Here is a 16,821-nt window from a genome sequence, read left to right as displayed (position 1 = left end):
AACAAGTAATCAATTTTAAAACAGAAAGAAATAAATGGAAACTATAACTACTTACAGCAGCCTTGTTCTGAGAAAGTGCATCCCACGATGTGGTTATATCTGCTGGGGAACATTGATATTTACTGAATCAAAAGCTCTGAAGTAGACCTTGGAATCTGCATTTTAATAAGCTCCCAAATACATTCAAAAGTTTGAAACCCACTTTATTAGGCAGAACTATTCTCCAACAAGTGCTGTACTATATTGAGCCAAAACATGGTTCTTCTCCCATCCAATAACGTTGAGCTTCCTAATACAGTATACAGTTGAGTTGTATTAGACACTGGTCCTATTAGTCCTTAGGACAGCTAGACTAACTCCCACCCACACTCCAATTTCACATCTCCAACAATTTACCCCAATGAGCTGAACAAATACACAATTTTGCATTGTATGGTAAGTCACATTATGTATAAAGATTAGAAAACTACACCTAAAATCTTTCATATAACAGCCCTTCACAAAGTATAAGGCCATATATTTCCCCTGAGTCATACTATACTTCTCTAGCATATTTTCATTTCCTCCAAACGCTCCTTATGCGACATGATTTCCAGATCCCTCAGAAACCCAACAATCTTCCTCCAGATATACTCCAGTTTGTCTATGTCCCTCAAAAAATATCACACTCTAAATTACGGTTATCCCCAAAAGCATCATTTTAAAGAGTTCAACGAGACTATTATTTTTGTTACCAGTGCACTATAGATGTATATTAAGAGCTATGTCATACTACTTAAGTCAGAATTTCTAAGAAATTGTATAAAACTAGTTTTACATATACTGATTCTTTTTCAAAAAATATTTTTTTCCTTTACCATAGGATGCCTTAGAAGGTAAGTTACCTTGTATCTTTAAAACAAAATTAAAATTTTAAAATAGAAAACATTATTTTTTAAACTGTATTAATCATATGTAAAAAAATTTAATTATTTATCTTTTATAAATCAAAGCATGTGTATAATTTTCATTACTGATTAGTTCAGAATTTTATACATATGACCTAAACAAAGGATTAATAAATTCAGTTAAAAAAAATCATACCTTGAACAGTATCCTTGCTTTGAGAGTTCCTTGGATTTGGTAAAGGCACCTCTTTTGATTTGCTGCTCCTCATCCTGCCAATTTACCTGCAATCATATCATCGGTATTCACTGAGTATCAATATAACAATGTTAGTAAAGAAAATGCCCTTACTTATCTTGTCTTTCATTAAAGTCAGGAAAGGATTTATCCTCTCTAAAAGTTATCTTTATACCCTCGTAAGAATTCCTGAAATTCTATCTAAATAGGTCTGTTCTTCACGAAAGAATACATATATATGTATATGTGTTTGTGTGTGTGTGTATGTGTGTATATATATATAATGTATAAAAAAATTTTAAAAAGATCACTGTGGAAAAAGCACAATGAAAAAAATCTCTTCATAGAAAGAAGTGAATCTAATATGTCAAAACTCTATCTTTAAAGTATAAACTTTAATTTGCAAAATGCCTTTTTTAACCACTTTAAAGTGTTCACCAAATCAAACAGATTTGGTTGAACATCGTCCCGTGCACCAAGAGGTCACTGGTTCAATTTCTGGCATATGCCTGGGTTTCTGGCTTGATCCCCAGGAGGGGGTGTGCAGGAGGTAGCTGATCGATGTTTCTATCCCTCTCTCCCTCTTCCTTCCTCTCCCTCTAAAAATAAAAACAAGCATATTTTTAAAAAAAGAATTGAGAGGTAAACAATACTACCTTTAAAATATTTCTCTGTCCCGGCCTGTGTGGCTCAGTAATTGAGCATCAACCTATAAACCAGGAGGTCGTGGTTCGATTTCAGATCAGGGCACATGCCCAGGTGAGGGCTGGATCCCCAGTAGGGGGTGTGCAAGAGGCAGCTGATCAATGATTCTCTCTCATCATTGATGCCTCTATTTCTCTTTCTTCCTCTCTGAAATCAATAAAAATATATTAAAAATATTTGTTTTGGCACATAAAATATGCCTCCATACAGCTGCTGAAAAATTTTTTATGATATTTCCGTAATTTCTCTCTCTCTCATCCCTTTACCTCTAATTCAGAGCATCGTCTTTAGCCTAAATTATGGTAAAAAGCTTCCCAAATTATTCTTCTCCTAATCTCTTCTTCATACGCAACCAAAGTTATCTTTCTAAAACAGAACCTAGCAAATCTGCCTTTATAACTCTTCAATGACTATCACCTATGGGACAAAATTCCAAGTTCTTAGCATGATGGAACTTGGAGGCCTTCACAACCTTAATTCACAATCTTAGGCCTTGCTATCTTCATTGTATACCAATTGTTCCTATCAAATCACCGTACCTAGAGAGCATTCTCTGAGCACTAAAAATTTGCACCAAAAATTTGCATTATCTCCATATCTTCTTTTTCTAAATTTTCTCCGGCAGTAATACCCTTCAAAGCCAAACTAATGTCATCTCCTATAAGCCTTTCCACGATTGTCCTTGAACAGAATTACTACTTCCCTGGTTTCCAATAGCACTCTGTGCACTTTTTATATCCTTTATGATTACACACACACACACACATCATTCATTCATTCATTCATTCAATGAATATTAGCTGAACTTAACCTTCACAATCTAATGGAAGGGACACATAAACAAATACTTAATATACAGTGTGATGATTATATCATAAAGTTACAAATAGCATATATATATATCCATGTCCCCACAAGGCTGTCCTTAAGGACTCTATCTTCTGATTCATCTTCATATCAACAGAGTCCCTCAATGAACAGATAAACAAATGACAATATTAGAAGCTGTTAGGATCTCAATTTACACAGAAAAGAATAAAGAATCAAAGGCAGGGTCGGAGTGAAAGGATGAAATGGGAGGGGGTAAATCAATAAAAATGACCAAAAAAAAAAAAATGACCAAAGAAACAGAAGAGGTGGTTAAAAAGCCAGGCTGGAAAATTACTCATAAAAAAGGGAGAGAACACAACATACACTACTAGGTCCATAAGGCAGGAAAACAAAAGAAATGGAAAACAGGGAAATGGAATTCATATACTAATTTGCAAGTAGCCTGTAAAAATTTATGGTAAAACTACAAGACACACACACACACACACACACACACACAAAAGTATAATTACTCTTAATGATAACAGAGAAAAGAAAAGGGCTACAGGTGGCCATATAATAAGCTAAATTGTTTGATGCTATGGAAACAATGGGAGTCATATGATAAGAAGCACATCATCGATATGAAATGAATCAGAAGACTGGAGCAAATGATAAAGCCCTTGCTCTGGCTATACCCAAGTAAAAACCTTATTGTGAGGCCAAAAAAAAACCAGTACAAGAACTATGTATAAACTGTATTGGAGGTTCATTTATTCACTCTCTGGACATGAACAAGGTAATGAGCAGTTAAACTGGAGCAATAAAACACTGCCATCTAGATTCATTGAACAGCACAAACTACTCAGAAAGGAAGAAGATATTTCTCCCAGCTACTCACCCAGAGCAAAAATGAACTACCAGCCCGGCCAGTGTGGCTCAATGGTTGAGCGTCGACCTCTGAACCAAGAGTTCATCGGTTTGATTCCCAATCAGGGCACATGCCTGGGTTGCAGGCTCCATCCCCAGTAGGGGGCATACAGGAGGCAGCCAATCAATGATTCTCATCATTGATGTTTCTATCTCTCTCTCCCTCTCCCTTCCTCTCTGAAATAAATAAAAATATGTATTAAAAAAGTAATTAACTACCAGACCCATGCCTTCAATCTCACACACAGAAAAAAATCTTAGTGTTTCTTAGAGTGGAATGGTGTGGCCACAGCTAAACAGATTCTTTGCAGGAATTACTAGAGAGATAATACTAACTACCAGGCTACAACTTGGCAAACACATCTACCTTGTTAAGAATTCTGTGTCACCTAGCCAGTTTGGCTCAGTGGATAGAGAATCAGCTTGCGGACCGAAGGGCCTCAGGTTCGATTCTGGTCAAGGGCACATGCCTGGGTTGTGGGCTCGGTCCAATGTGCAGGAGGCAGCCAATCAATGATTCCCTCTCATCATTGATGCTTCTACCTCTCTCTTCCTCTCCCTTCCTCTCTGAAATCAATAGTATTAAAAAAAAAGAAAGAAAGAAATCTGTGTCTATCCGGCCAGTGTGGCTCAGTGGTTGTGTGTAGACCTATGAACCAGGGGGTCACAGTTCGATTCCAGGTCAGGGCACTATGCCTGGGTTGTGGGCTCCATCCCCCATAGGAGCCATGCAGGAGGCAGGTAATAAATGATTCTCATCAATGATGCCTCTATCTCTCTCTCCCTCTCCCTTCCTCTCTGAAATCAATAAAAATACATATAAAAAAAAAAAGAATTCTGTGTTTGTTAGCTATCAAGTTCCCAGATTCTGGAAGTATGGTGATGTTGCTGAGTGCCCATCCTCAACAGACCTAAATTCGGCCTGACCTATACTGAAACCCAGTAGCAAAGATTCAAGGTGCACACTATCCAATGGACAGTAAGCAGCCCAGAATCCTAACATGGAAATTGAAATAACTGAAATCAGAAATGTAGGCACACTGTCCTAGATCATATTTGATTAATTCAATCAGGAAAATTAATGTATTCCTTTTCCTAATACCCATACCATACCATTCCTTCTAAAATCCTATAGGTAAAAATGAACTGTAAGAAGGAGGTGGGGCTCCTAACACTTTTCCCCCACCCTCTATTATCATCTCTGGCCTTTTACTCTCTAGTATAGTCTCACTTAAGAAAATTTGCTTAAAATTAAAGAAACATTTATATTCATTACCTAAAAAATAAATTTGGCAAGGTCTCTTCAAACATCAGTAGTGTATTTTTCTTTTTCCCATTCACCTCTTATTTTCTTTTACAATTATTTTCCCTCTTAATTTCCTGTTTTCCATATTAATCTCTTATCTGATTTCCTCTCCTCCCTTTCTCACCTTTAATTACCCTATTTTTATATCTAATATTCATATCTATACTACGTTTGATTCACTTTTCTAAATCTAAAAAAGGTATAATCTCTATAAATAAAACTACAATAAAATTTCTCTCAAAACTCAAAAAGACATTTACCACACACTGAATTAAATATTCAATATATACATACACACACATCTATAAAAATACATACATCTGAATATACATTTATTAAAACATAGTATATAACACTTGGCTTATTTTTTTAATCTGGGTACATGTGAACTGGTATTAAGGTTAATGCTCAAAATATGTCTTTGATAAGGCAGTATATTGTCAAAATGCATCTTTAGTCATAAAGTCATCGTATCTGCTAATTGTTTAATATATGTCAAACAGGACCACAGAGAAAATATCCTTTGTATTTAAATATCTTTTAAATAACAATACTTTAAAATCATGCCCCTTCAATTCAAACTCTGTAGCTAGTTTTTAAACCTATAAAGAAAACTCTCTCCCAAATAACCCATATATGTATTCCCAATCATTCCCACTGCAAGTGAGCTTCAGAGCAGCTACACACTACCTTCCTCCAAGCAGCTGCAGAGTTCTTGCCTCCTAAGCCTTTCTCAAGCAGCTCAGAAAAATCACCTGGATAACATGTTAACAGTCGAGGCTCCACCCACAGTGATTCTGAACCAGTGAGTCTCACTCAGAAGAGGCAAAAAAACAAACAAACAAAAAACTGTATTTTTTTTATTTTAAATATATTTTTTATTGATTTTAGGTCGGAAGGGAGGGAGAGATAGAAACATCAATGATGATAATCATTGATTGGCTGCCTCCTGCATGCCCCCTACTGGAGATTAAGCCCGCAACCCAAGCATGTGCCTCTGACCAGAATCCAACCTTGGACCCTTCTGTCCGCAGGCCAACGCTCTATCCACTTAGCCAAACCAGCTAGGGCAAAAAAACCCTGTATTTTTTTAAAAATAATTCTTTATTGTTGAAAGTATTATTCATGTCCCCTTTTTCCCCTATTGGCCCCCTCCAGCCCCCCCCCCCCTCCGCCATCACCCCCCGCCCCAGGCCCTTATTGCCCCATTGTCTGTGTCCATGGGCCATGCATATATGCATAAAACCTACCTCTCACACACCCACCCTCCCCCACCTTCCCTCCGAGATTCCCCACTCTGTTCCATGCTTCCTTGTCTCTGGATCCACTCTGTTCATCAGTTTATTTTGTTACTTAGATTCCACGCATGAGTGAGATCATGTGATACTTGTCTTTCTCTGACTGACTTTAACTTCACTTAGCATGATATTTTCCAGGTCCCTCCATGCTGTCTCAAACGGTAAGAGATTCTTCTTTTTCATTGCTGCATAGTATTCCATGGTATAAATCAGTGGTTCTCAACCTTCTGGCCCTTTAAATACAGTTCCTCATGTTGTGACCCAACCATAAAATTATTTTTGTTGCTACTTCATAACTGTAATGTTGCTACTGTTAGGAATCGTAATGTAAATAGCTGATATGCAGGATGGTCTTAGGCGACCCCTATCATTTTCTGTGTTCCTTCTCTGTGGGTCAAGCACTGTATAGTTTTCCATATATTTTTTCTAATCTCTATCACAACCCATGAGGCAACTATCCATATATCCATTTTACTGATGAAGAAACAGTATCAGACAGACCAAAGAACTAGTCTAAAGTCATTCAGCTAATAAGTGACAGAACAGGAAATTAAATATCTCTCTCTCAAACCTCTGGAAGCCTCTAAGGGTCATTCACATAATGCTTCTCATAATATTTAAACTCAGCCACCATCGATAACACAACCCCCTATCCTCTCTTGTAATTTCATCATAAGGCACCCTGCTTTCCCACCTACATTCTATACTCTTTAGAACCTCTGTATCATTAACTTCAATGCGCTTTTAACTTCTTTTAGAGAATGCTCACCTAACCAACATACCTCAACTATTATCAAATTCACCCCAAAAGACAGGGCTTCCTAACATATGTCTTCAGATGAAGTATTTTATTTTCCCTTCCCTACTAAACAGAACAGGTGAAATGTTTTAGCAAACTCCTTGATCCCCCATTGCAGCATCAGACTGTATTCTTCTACACTCTTGAAAAATATTTTCTTCAATCTGACCCATGCCACCCATTCATTTAACAAATATTTGCTGAGTGCCAAGTATGTAGTAGAATGAATAGTGCCTAGCAGTGGGAATATAGCTGTTAAAAGAACAAACATGGGCCCACACTCAAGCAGTCTAAAAGCTTTCTTGGAAGGTAGATATTCAACAAATATTACGAACCAGAGGCCCGGCGCATGAATTTGTGCATGGGTGGGGTCCGGCCGGCCCACCCCCATCGGGGCCAATCGGGCTGGGCCAGCCGGGGGGAGGGGCTGCAGGCAGTTGGCGGGCCAGCCCCGCCCCCTAGTCAAACTCCTGGTCGAACTCCCAGCCGAGGAGACAATTTGCATATTAGCCTATTATATAGGACTAGAGACTCGGTGCATAAAATTCGTGCACTGGGGGAGGGGAGGGTCCCTCAGCCCGGCCTGCGCCCTCTCACAGTCCGGGAGCCCCACGATGGATCGCCCTGCAGAGGGAGGCCCCGCCCACCTGCCGCAGCGCCCCCGGGGGTAGCCTGGGCCTTCTCTTTGGGGCAATCGATCACGCCCCATAGAGGGAGGCCCCGCCCACCCGCCACAGCCCACTGGTCGGTGGTCTGGGCCTCCCTCATTGGGCAATCGTGGAGCCCCCCAATTGATTGCCCCGCTGGCCGGTGGCCTGGGCCTCCCTCTGCAGGGTGATCATGGGGCAATGGCCAGACCTCTGACCAATCGCATCGCACCCGCCTTGGCTGGCCTGGCGCCAGTGGGTGTCATAGCGTGGTAGTCCGGACGGTCGTCCCGCTGTTTGGTCATTCTGCTGTACGGCCGTTTGGTCTATTTGCATGTTATGCTTTTATTATTATAGATGGGATGAAAATAATTAGAAAAAAATGCAAGTGCTATACAAACATAGCCAGAAGGAACTCATCTAATCTGTGTTGTAGAGAGAAAAACTCATTTAATCTAAGACATAAAGGATAAATAAAAAATTTAGCCCAGCTGGTGTGGCTCAGTGGCTGAGCACTGACCTATGAACCAGGAGGTAACTGTTCAATTCCTGGTCAGGGCACATTCCCAGGTTGCAGACTTGATCCCCAGTAGGGGCATGCAGGAGGCAGCCAATCAATGATTCTCTCTCATCATTGATGTTTCTATCTCTCTCTCTCCCTCTAAAATCAATAAAAATATATGTTAAAAAATTTAACTAAGTGTAGGCAAGGAAGAGCTTTCCAGGCAATAGAAAGGATATCTGGAACAGCTCTGAGACAAATAAGACATGACATAGTTTAAGCCCCAGGTGTTGGAGAGGGAAAATGGTGAGAGAAAGCTGGAGAAGGAAGGAAACAAGATCATGCAGAGTCTATGACATGATTGCATTTGTGTATTTAAAGAATCAAGTGTGGGCCATTCCTCTCTTAAGCACTGACCATAGTTTTCAGAAACCAATAACACAGAATTTATATCACTCTTTGCACTTTGTCTCTTACTATACTAAAAGCTTCTTAAATTTCAGAAAACTGAAAAATATTATTTTATTACCCATTTAAGTGACTCAAACGTTTTGTTCTACTGTCCATTTTACAGTGAGTTTAACTGGCATCTGGTAGAGAAACAAGTTGTTTCATGTAAAAGTTGTGAAGCATAAATGAACAATAATACTGTTTTGTTCAGATTAAAGTCAAATATCATGAGGATTAAAAAAGAAACTATATTTGACATGATTCTATTTGCATCATGTAAAATATAAATGGAAGTGCAAAATAATAATCAACTTCCCAAGTTAGCTAAGGATGACTCTAACTTGCCAACAGAAAATAGAAACACAATTTCACTAAAGCAATAATAAATGATATAGAGAACATGGTTAAAATGATATAAAGTAGAAGGCTCTATAAATCAAATAAGGATGCAACTTTAAAACACTATTTGACTGCTTATAGCAATCTAAAGCCAACAAAGAGTACACACTTCAAGTACCATCAAAATATTCACCTCGTAAGTATAAAGGTTCACAGAAACTAATAGCCAATAAATGTAAAAGAATTTTACTGTCCCTCTTAGCATGCAGACTGAGAGTTCATAAATAGGGAGAATGGGAAAAGAACAGAAAAAGTAACTTTTAGAGGCAAGGAGCCATAAGAATACTTCTTCTGTTTCAAGATCTCCCCACCTCCACATTCTCTCAAGAAACGAGGCATTTTATTGTTCTCTCGTGTATCTCTTTGTCTTCTCCCCTCTCCAAGATTCCTCCTATCAGCATTTATACTTAAATCAAGTCTTCTTACTTAAAACAAACAAAAAAGTCCCTCAACCTAGCACCCTACTCTACTACTGCTCTTTTTCCTTCAAATATCTCAAAAAAGACTATATATTCAGTCTCCATTTAAAATACTTTTCAATCACTTTTCAAGCAATTCCAATGTGGTTGCCACAGCAGCTCTCACTAAAATCACCAAAAACCTCTTCATCTCTAAATCTAATGGACATTTTCAAATAAAAAGTCCCCAATCTGCCTGACATCTTGGCAGCATTCATCACAGCTGACCACTCTCTTGAATCACTTTTCTCTTTGCTTCTATACACTACACTGGGATTTCCCACCTCCAGTTCTCTTTCTCATTCTCCTTTGCTAGTTAGTCCTCCTCCTTTAAATCTTAAAGTTCAAAGGAGTTTGACTTTTGGGTCTTATCTAACACTATTCATTCTCTCTCTCTCTCTCTCTCTCTCTCTCTCTCTCTCTCTCTCTCTCGGTGACCTTATCCATGCCAATAATTGCCTCTTACAGTGAGTCAAAAGAGTTCTAGAGGTTCCAAGCTTTCTAAGTTCACAGAACTCTAGTGTCTCAGTAATCTTTTCATGGTGCCCCTAAGCCAGGGGTGGGCAAACTTTTTGACTTGAGGGCCACAATGGGTTCTTAAACTGGACCGGAGGGCCGGAACAAAAGCATGGATGGAGTGTTTGTGTGAACTAATATAAATTCAAAGTAAACATCATTACATAAAAGGGCACAGTCTTTTTTTTTTTTAGTTTTATTCATTTCAAACGGGCCGGATCCGGCCTGCGGGCCGTAGTTTGCCCACGGCTGCCCTCAGCCCAAAAAATACCTAACAATTCCATTTATTAACTAAGTCCTCACAACTTAGTATTTATGTCAGAATAACTTTGAAAAATACATATAAACTGAAATACTTTATTTTTTTACTAATAACAATTACTTATTAATGCAATATGTGCATCTAATAGACATTACAGATTCTCAAACCTTGAAATCACTTTGGACACCACCACTTTCATTTAGTTTCATAATGATTTTTGCACAGTACTTGCTTTTTATCAGAGCAATCCCCCAAAACCTAGCACAATCTCATGAGTATTACCTTAAACCAAACGTTTGAGCAGTGTCCCACAGCTGCCAAATATTACTGTGCTTTCCTCAAAACTTTAAAAATGCCCCAGTGCCCATGTGAGTTCACTATGGTGCTCCAAGGTAACTTGGGGCACAGTATGGGAATCTTGGGTTTAAAAATTACTGATCTAGCCTACATGGTTACTTTGTAAATTAAGAAATGAGGTTTAACCTCACAAAGCTAATAGAAAAATAAATATATTAGGGGTTTTCATAGATTAATTTTAGCCTTCCAGCAACAAAAGTTTAGAAACAATCTAATCATGTGATATTCTGCTAATGGAATCTAATCATGTGATATTCTGCTAATGAAATCTGTAGATCTCTGGAAAACAACTATATTCAAAAATACATTTACATGACTGAATAATAAAAAAAAATTATTCTTCAATACTTTCTTTTTTTAAAAAAAGGTTTCAATAATTATAAAAGTGGGGCCCTGACCAGGTAGCTCAGTTGGTTAGAGTGTTGTCTCAATACACCAATATTGCAGGTTCGATTCCCATCAAGGTACATACAAGAATCAACCAATGAATACATAGGGACATACAGTGCCCTAGCTGGTTTGGTTCAGTGGAGAGAGCATCAGCCTCGGGACTAAAGGGTCGTGGGTTCGATTCTGATCAAGGGCACATGCCTGGGTTTTGGGCTCAATCCCCAGTAGGAGGCGTGCAGGAGGCAGCCGATCAATGATTCTCTCTCATCATTGATGTTCCTCTCTCTCCCTCTCCCTTCTTCTCTGAAATCAATAAAAATATATATTTTTAAAAAGTGTCTAAAGTATAAGAAAGTCATCCATTCTTCAGAGATAACAAAGCTAATAGCTTAATGTCTATCCTCACAGACCCTTTCTTATGTACATACTAGAGGCCCAATGCACAAAATTCATGCAAGGGACTCAGCCCCTGCAACACCAACCAAGGCAGGTTGTTCTGCTGTTCCGTCTAATTAGCATATTAGCTCTTTATTACTAGTATATAGGACAAGTAAAAAAAAAAATCAAACTACATTTCTTTGTCTATGTGTGTGTCTGTTTTTACAAAATTGAATCATATTCCACAGTGTAGTGCAACTTAATTTTTCCCCTCAATATTATATAATGAACATTCTTCCATGTCAGTATGTAATAATAAATGCAAACACTTATGTGGCAATTACTATGCTTACTTAAGGTTTAAATATTAACTTATTTAATTCTCTAAACAGACCTGCAGGAGAGAACTATAATTATATCCTCTTTATAGATGATGTTAAGTAACTTGCTAATGGTCACTGCTAATAAATGATGCAGTTAGGATTTGAACCCAGAAAGTCTGCTACATGGTCCCTATGCTCCAGGATACACTCAGCTGTTCCTCAGGAGTAAATATAACTATCCCTTAAACTGTTACCAAGTGCACAGTACCTCACATCATAAATACACTATAATATTAACTAACCCCCTACCAAAGGACATTTAGGACACTTTCTTTTTTTGGGGGGGGGGGGCACTTTCTTATTATTTGTAAATATTAATGACGTTTATTTGTAATAATGCTAAAATGAAAATCCTTATAGATTTGCTCTTATGCTCTTGTATTAAAATTTCTGTAAGATAAACTCCTAAAAATGAAATGACTTTTGCCCTAGCCAGTCTGGCTCAGTGATTAGAGCCGCAGACCTCAGAATAGAGTGTCTCAGGTTCGATTTCAGTCAAGGAACCTTAGTTGCAAGCTCCAGGCAAACCCCTGGTTGGGGCACATGTGGGAGGCAACCAATCAATGTGTCTCTCTCACATTGATGTTTTTCTCTCTGTCTCTCCCCTTTCCTTCCACTCCCTCTAAAAAAACAAAACAAAAAAGAAAACAAACAAACAAATCAATGGAAAAGATTCCTCTGGTGAAGATTAACAAAACAAACAAACAAAAAAGTGCACTTTTAATTATAAGTTTAATAGGTAATACCAAATGTCCTTCCAAAACATTGTCCCAGTTGTACCAATTTATAGTCCCAATGACAGAGGGTTGAGATTCATATTTTAAGTTAGCAAGTACTTTTGATTCCTAAAATGAGAGACCTGTTTTGAGTTTTTAACACTGATGCAGAATAGATTACCTGGTTGTTCATAATTATCCTCTCATTTGATAATTATTTAACACATTGAACAAATGTAGTTTACTATGTACAAGGGAATTGGACTAGCTGGACTTTAAGATTTAAAACTCCCAATGCTGTAATTAAGAAGTGACTTAAAGTCATTATAAACCTATAATTACAGTACTAGTGTAACAGGTAGGGTCTTAAAGCATCTATATTCTTTAAGTTACATTAACTATTGCCAGAACAGCTAAATCATTAAAATGGTCAATAAAGTTTTCAGGACCCACCTGTGGCTTATTCTTGGTGTCTTTTTAATCCCAGGCTGTTATTCCCCTTCTACCTAGCAAACTTGTATATGCCTCTGGAGTATATTCCTAGGAACTGAGGTGTGCTTAGGAACCATGAACTAATGTGGTTTTGGTTTTTGGCTTTTAAATATTATGTCAAGACCATTCTTTAGTCAATTTATTCAACCAATATCTACTATTTTATTATGTGCTTGGCCCTAGCCAAGTAAAATAAATAATCATTTGATTATTCAATTTTGGGGGGTATTATTTGCAACACTAGAAATTGATATGGGGTAAAAAGTCAAAAGGTAATTATTTTGGGAGTGCCCTTTAGTTCCTAGATAGGATGCTGCCCCAATTCGTGAATTGCTTAGTAATGCCATTTAGATCTTTAAAAGAAAAGAATTATTTCACAACTTGCCCCACACTGCAAAAATAGCAATCACAAGTATAGATGGCCAGTTAACTCTTTAAATCATCAGTTGTCTCTACAACAAAATCAAGATGTTACTAGTTTTCAGTTAAGCTACTGACCATGTTGCTTCAATATTTATTTTACTAAACCAAGAATATAAATGATTTGAAGTACCAAAGATGATAGAACTATGAGTATCCAAACAAAATGAGAGACAACAAATTAACTACAATTTCTTTTAGGAACATTGTTTAAGCAACAAGTACATATAGAAGTAAAGCAATACATTATCAGAATTCATGACTTGTTAACAATTAACAAAATGCTATAAAAATATTAATGTTCTTAAAGAACTGACAATCATCAGCATAAGGAGCGAGTGGCATGCCAAAAGGAAAATACATATTTTTAGATTTAAAAAAACCAAATGCCAAAATGTCTATATTAATATTCAATTAAAATAAAACTAATTCTAGAATGTTAGACTTACTGTGATCATTTCTCAACATGTGCAAGTATTGAATCATTATATTGTATACCTGAATTATGTTATATGTCAATCATACCGCAAGAAATAATGTAAAAATAAAACTAATTCTAGATCATCTGCAGAAATAAGAGCATTCGAATAAATAAATGAATCTCGTTGTGTGTCAATTTCCACAACTGCAAAATAAGGATGATATTTACTAAACCTACTTCACAAAATTGCTATGAAATAAAATAATGACACCAAAAAATGATGTCAGTTATTTTAGAGCAACTTCTGTTTTCTGTTCCCACTATAACTTAAAACAATTTAGTAAAAAATAAAATTGGTTAGAAAGGGACTTCATCTCCTTTCTTCTGTCCATGATATGGCAGATGTGTTTAAAATGGGCAAAAAATAGGCAATTAGCCCTAGGCGGTTTTGTCAGTGAATAGAGTGTCCACTGCGGACTGAAGGGTCCCAGGTTCCATTCCGGTCAAGAGCACATGCCCAGGTTGTGATTCTCATCATTGATGTTTCTATCTCTCTCTCTCTCCTCTCCCTTCCTCTCTGAAATCAATAAAAATATACATATTTTTTAAAACTGGCAATCAGAAGCATGAGAAAAAATTCCAAAACTTCCTACTTCATAAATTGATTACCCCACAGGTTGTTCAAGTATTAATGCTCTTACATAACACTACACACCAACATAGCTTAGAGAATCAGATAAATTTTTTCACATGTGTACAAAATTGTTTACATATAACTCACTTATTATTAAAAAGCCCTGCTACTAACTATGAAAAGATAAGATACACATGTATTTACCCACACATACAATGTATTCTAGCCCGATGTTTATTTTCTGATTAAAGTATCTTAAATTCGGTGCAATGAGGGTTGGATGGCTGACTTATTCTATTACACTGGTGTGTCAACTTCGCACACCACAACAACTACACGCCCGCCCATGAAGTTGTCTGAGGCAACTTCTACCACAGGTCCAACGACCAATCCTCCAAAGTCACAATCTCATGTTAGTAGTGGCACACTGCCTGAGTTAAAAACAAAATTCTAAACCAAGACACTGTCCAAGTGGAGAGCAGTATTTTATCGTTGCCCCTACAAACCTTTTCTTCGGTTTGTTGCTAGATCTAAGACAGCCTTCCCTTGAAAACCCTTAACAACCCAGGGCAGGAGGAGGCAGTTAACATGGCAACATACCCATTAACGACTTTTCCACATGCACAACGAGGATCACCATCAAAACAAAACAATCTGACCACCACCATTCCTGGCCACCTGCTTCCTCCTGTCGAAGGACTGGCCACCACAAGAAGCCACCTGAAAATCTACCCCGATGGGCACCTTCCTATCCGAAGACTAAAACCCCGTCAAATTCCAACCCGCATTTGTAACATTCGCAAAAATGTTGTTTAGCATACTGGGCTACATTTAAAAAGGGGGGAGGGGGGGATGGCAACTTTCAAAGCGTAAACCTTTTTTAAAAATGTCATTAGCTAATAAATCAGAAGATGACATTAAGCAGCTGCTGGACTGGAGCAGGGATCAAAGTTTCCCCTGGACTGGGGACGGTCCTATCCCCACCAGAAAGGAACAGAAACCAGTCATCCTTGCCACGGGACCCAGTTCCCCGGAATTCCCCCAAATATGCCTGGTCTGCGGACGCAGAAGAGACACTTGGGGGACCGAAGGTGAGAGGGATCGCACACCTTGGGCAGCAGAGGGGAGGGGCGGCCGGCACCGGCAGCGGAGGAAAGCCAGCCCGTCTCCCGCAGGCACCGCTGGGACCTGAGACCCAGGTCCCGTCCAGGTCGGCAGAGCCTCAGGACCCAGGGAGGTTCGCCGAGGGGGACGCCCAGCTGGGCCGGAGCCCCCAGCGCCCCGACCCGCCTCTCTCGCCGCCACCGGGGACCAGGACCGCGGGCAGAGGCAGCGGAGGCTACGGGAGCGTCCGTGGTCCCGGCCAGGTTCGCCCGCAGCTCACCTGAGAGTGTCGCCTCCGCCCTCGGCTCCCACGGAGCATCCCGCGGGGCCTGGCGGAGGGTGCAGTGCCGCCGCCCCGACCGGCCCCAGGGCTGCCCGGCCTGGCCTCCCCGCTCCGGGGACGGACGCACCGGGTGCCCGCCTCGCACCGGCTCTCGGGAGCCGCTGGTCTGCAGAGAAGGAAGGAGACGCGGAAAGGCGGCCTCCCCTCCCCCACGGCAAGCCAGCCCCTGAGCGGCGGCTCTGCAGTTCCCTCCGACGCTGGTCTGGCCCCGCTCCCCCGCCCGGGAGTCACTTCGGCAGCGGCGGCCCAGTCGCCATTACGGCCCAGCAACTGACACGGAGGCGGAGCGGCGCCGGCAGCGGTGGCGGTGGCGGCGGCGGCGCGAGGCAGGGCGGGAGCAGTAGGGGGCGGGGGGGGCGGGGCCCATGCAAACCTCGCGAGAACTTTCCAGAGACGTTGCCACAGGAATGCAACCCGCGGTTACGGCCATGTTGAGTGTGGCCGTAAAGCCGGGGCGTAGAGCGGGGAGAGGCCGCTCGGGGCCGCCATGTTTGGTGTGGCGCAGGCCGAGCCTTGCAGGACTCGGGCGGAGCCAAAGGGGATCCGCAGCGGAGACCTCCCCCGCCCTCTTTTCTCGGACTCGAGCTGGGCCTTCTGGCTGCGCATTTCACCCTCGGCCAAAAAAAAAAACAAAAAACCAAACACAAAAAAACAAACAAGCCGGGGTGAGAGGGGAGCGGGGTGGACAAGGATGAACTCTAAGCCTAGCAATGGCAGCTTCTCGGAGTTTACGATGCTTCACCGATTGTGCCAATCAATCTTGACCCGCGTCACTGTCAGAGTAATCACGGCTCTGCGGCGGCGGCAGTGATCGTCACCGGCCGCTTTATTCGCATTCTGATCGGCACGCTCTCCGGCTAAAGGCTTAAGACTCCAGAGCCAGGAACACAGAGGTTCCCCCGTGGGGTGTTGGCATTGCTGTAACTCTGCTTTGGTCAACGCTCTCTGTGGTCAACATTATCTTCTAGCATCGTTCTCC

At 40.2% G+C, this 16,821-nt stretch overlaps 1 protein-coding gene across 6 annotated transcripts in view; it reads right to left on the bottom strand.

The window, feature by feature from the left end:
• The window catches only part of CEP350 (centrosomal protein 350), a 115,905-nt gene extending 99,763 nt beyond the window's left edge, over positions 1-16,142 (bottom strand). For 3 of the 6 annotated variants that reach the window (XM_014456060.2, XM_023754001.1, XM_023754000.1), the window contains exons 1-3: positions 15,780-16,142; positions 1,084-1,169; positions 56-102 (exon numbers count right to left, since the gene is read on the bottom strand). In XM_014456060.2, the coding sequence (XP_014311546.1) occupies positions 56-102; positions 1,084-1,156 (120 nt within the window). In that variant the 5' untranslated portion in view covers positions 1,157-1,169; positions 15,780-16,142. Of the gene's footprint in view, positions 1-55; positions 103-1,083; positions 1,170-3,538; positions 3,647-15,779 lie in introns of those variants that run through there. The other 3 variants (XM_023753998.1, XM_023753997.1, XM_023753999.1) reach the window with 3 other exon arrangements.
• Positions 16,143-16,821: the final 679 nt, after the last annotated feature.

Source organism: Myotis lucifugus, unplaced genomic scaffold (assembly GCF_000147115.1).
Source record: "Myotis lucifugus unplaced genomic scaffold, Myoluc2.0 scaffold_54, whole genome shotgun sequence".
Taxonomy (NCBI): Eukaryota; Metazoa; Chordata; class Mammalia; order Chiroptera; family Vespertilionidae; genus Myotis; species Myotis lucifugus.
This window is presented reverse-complemented; position numbering and strand designations above follow the sequence as displayed.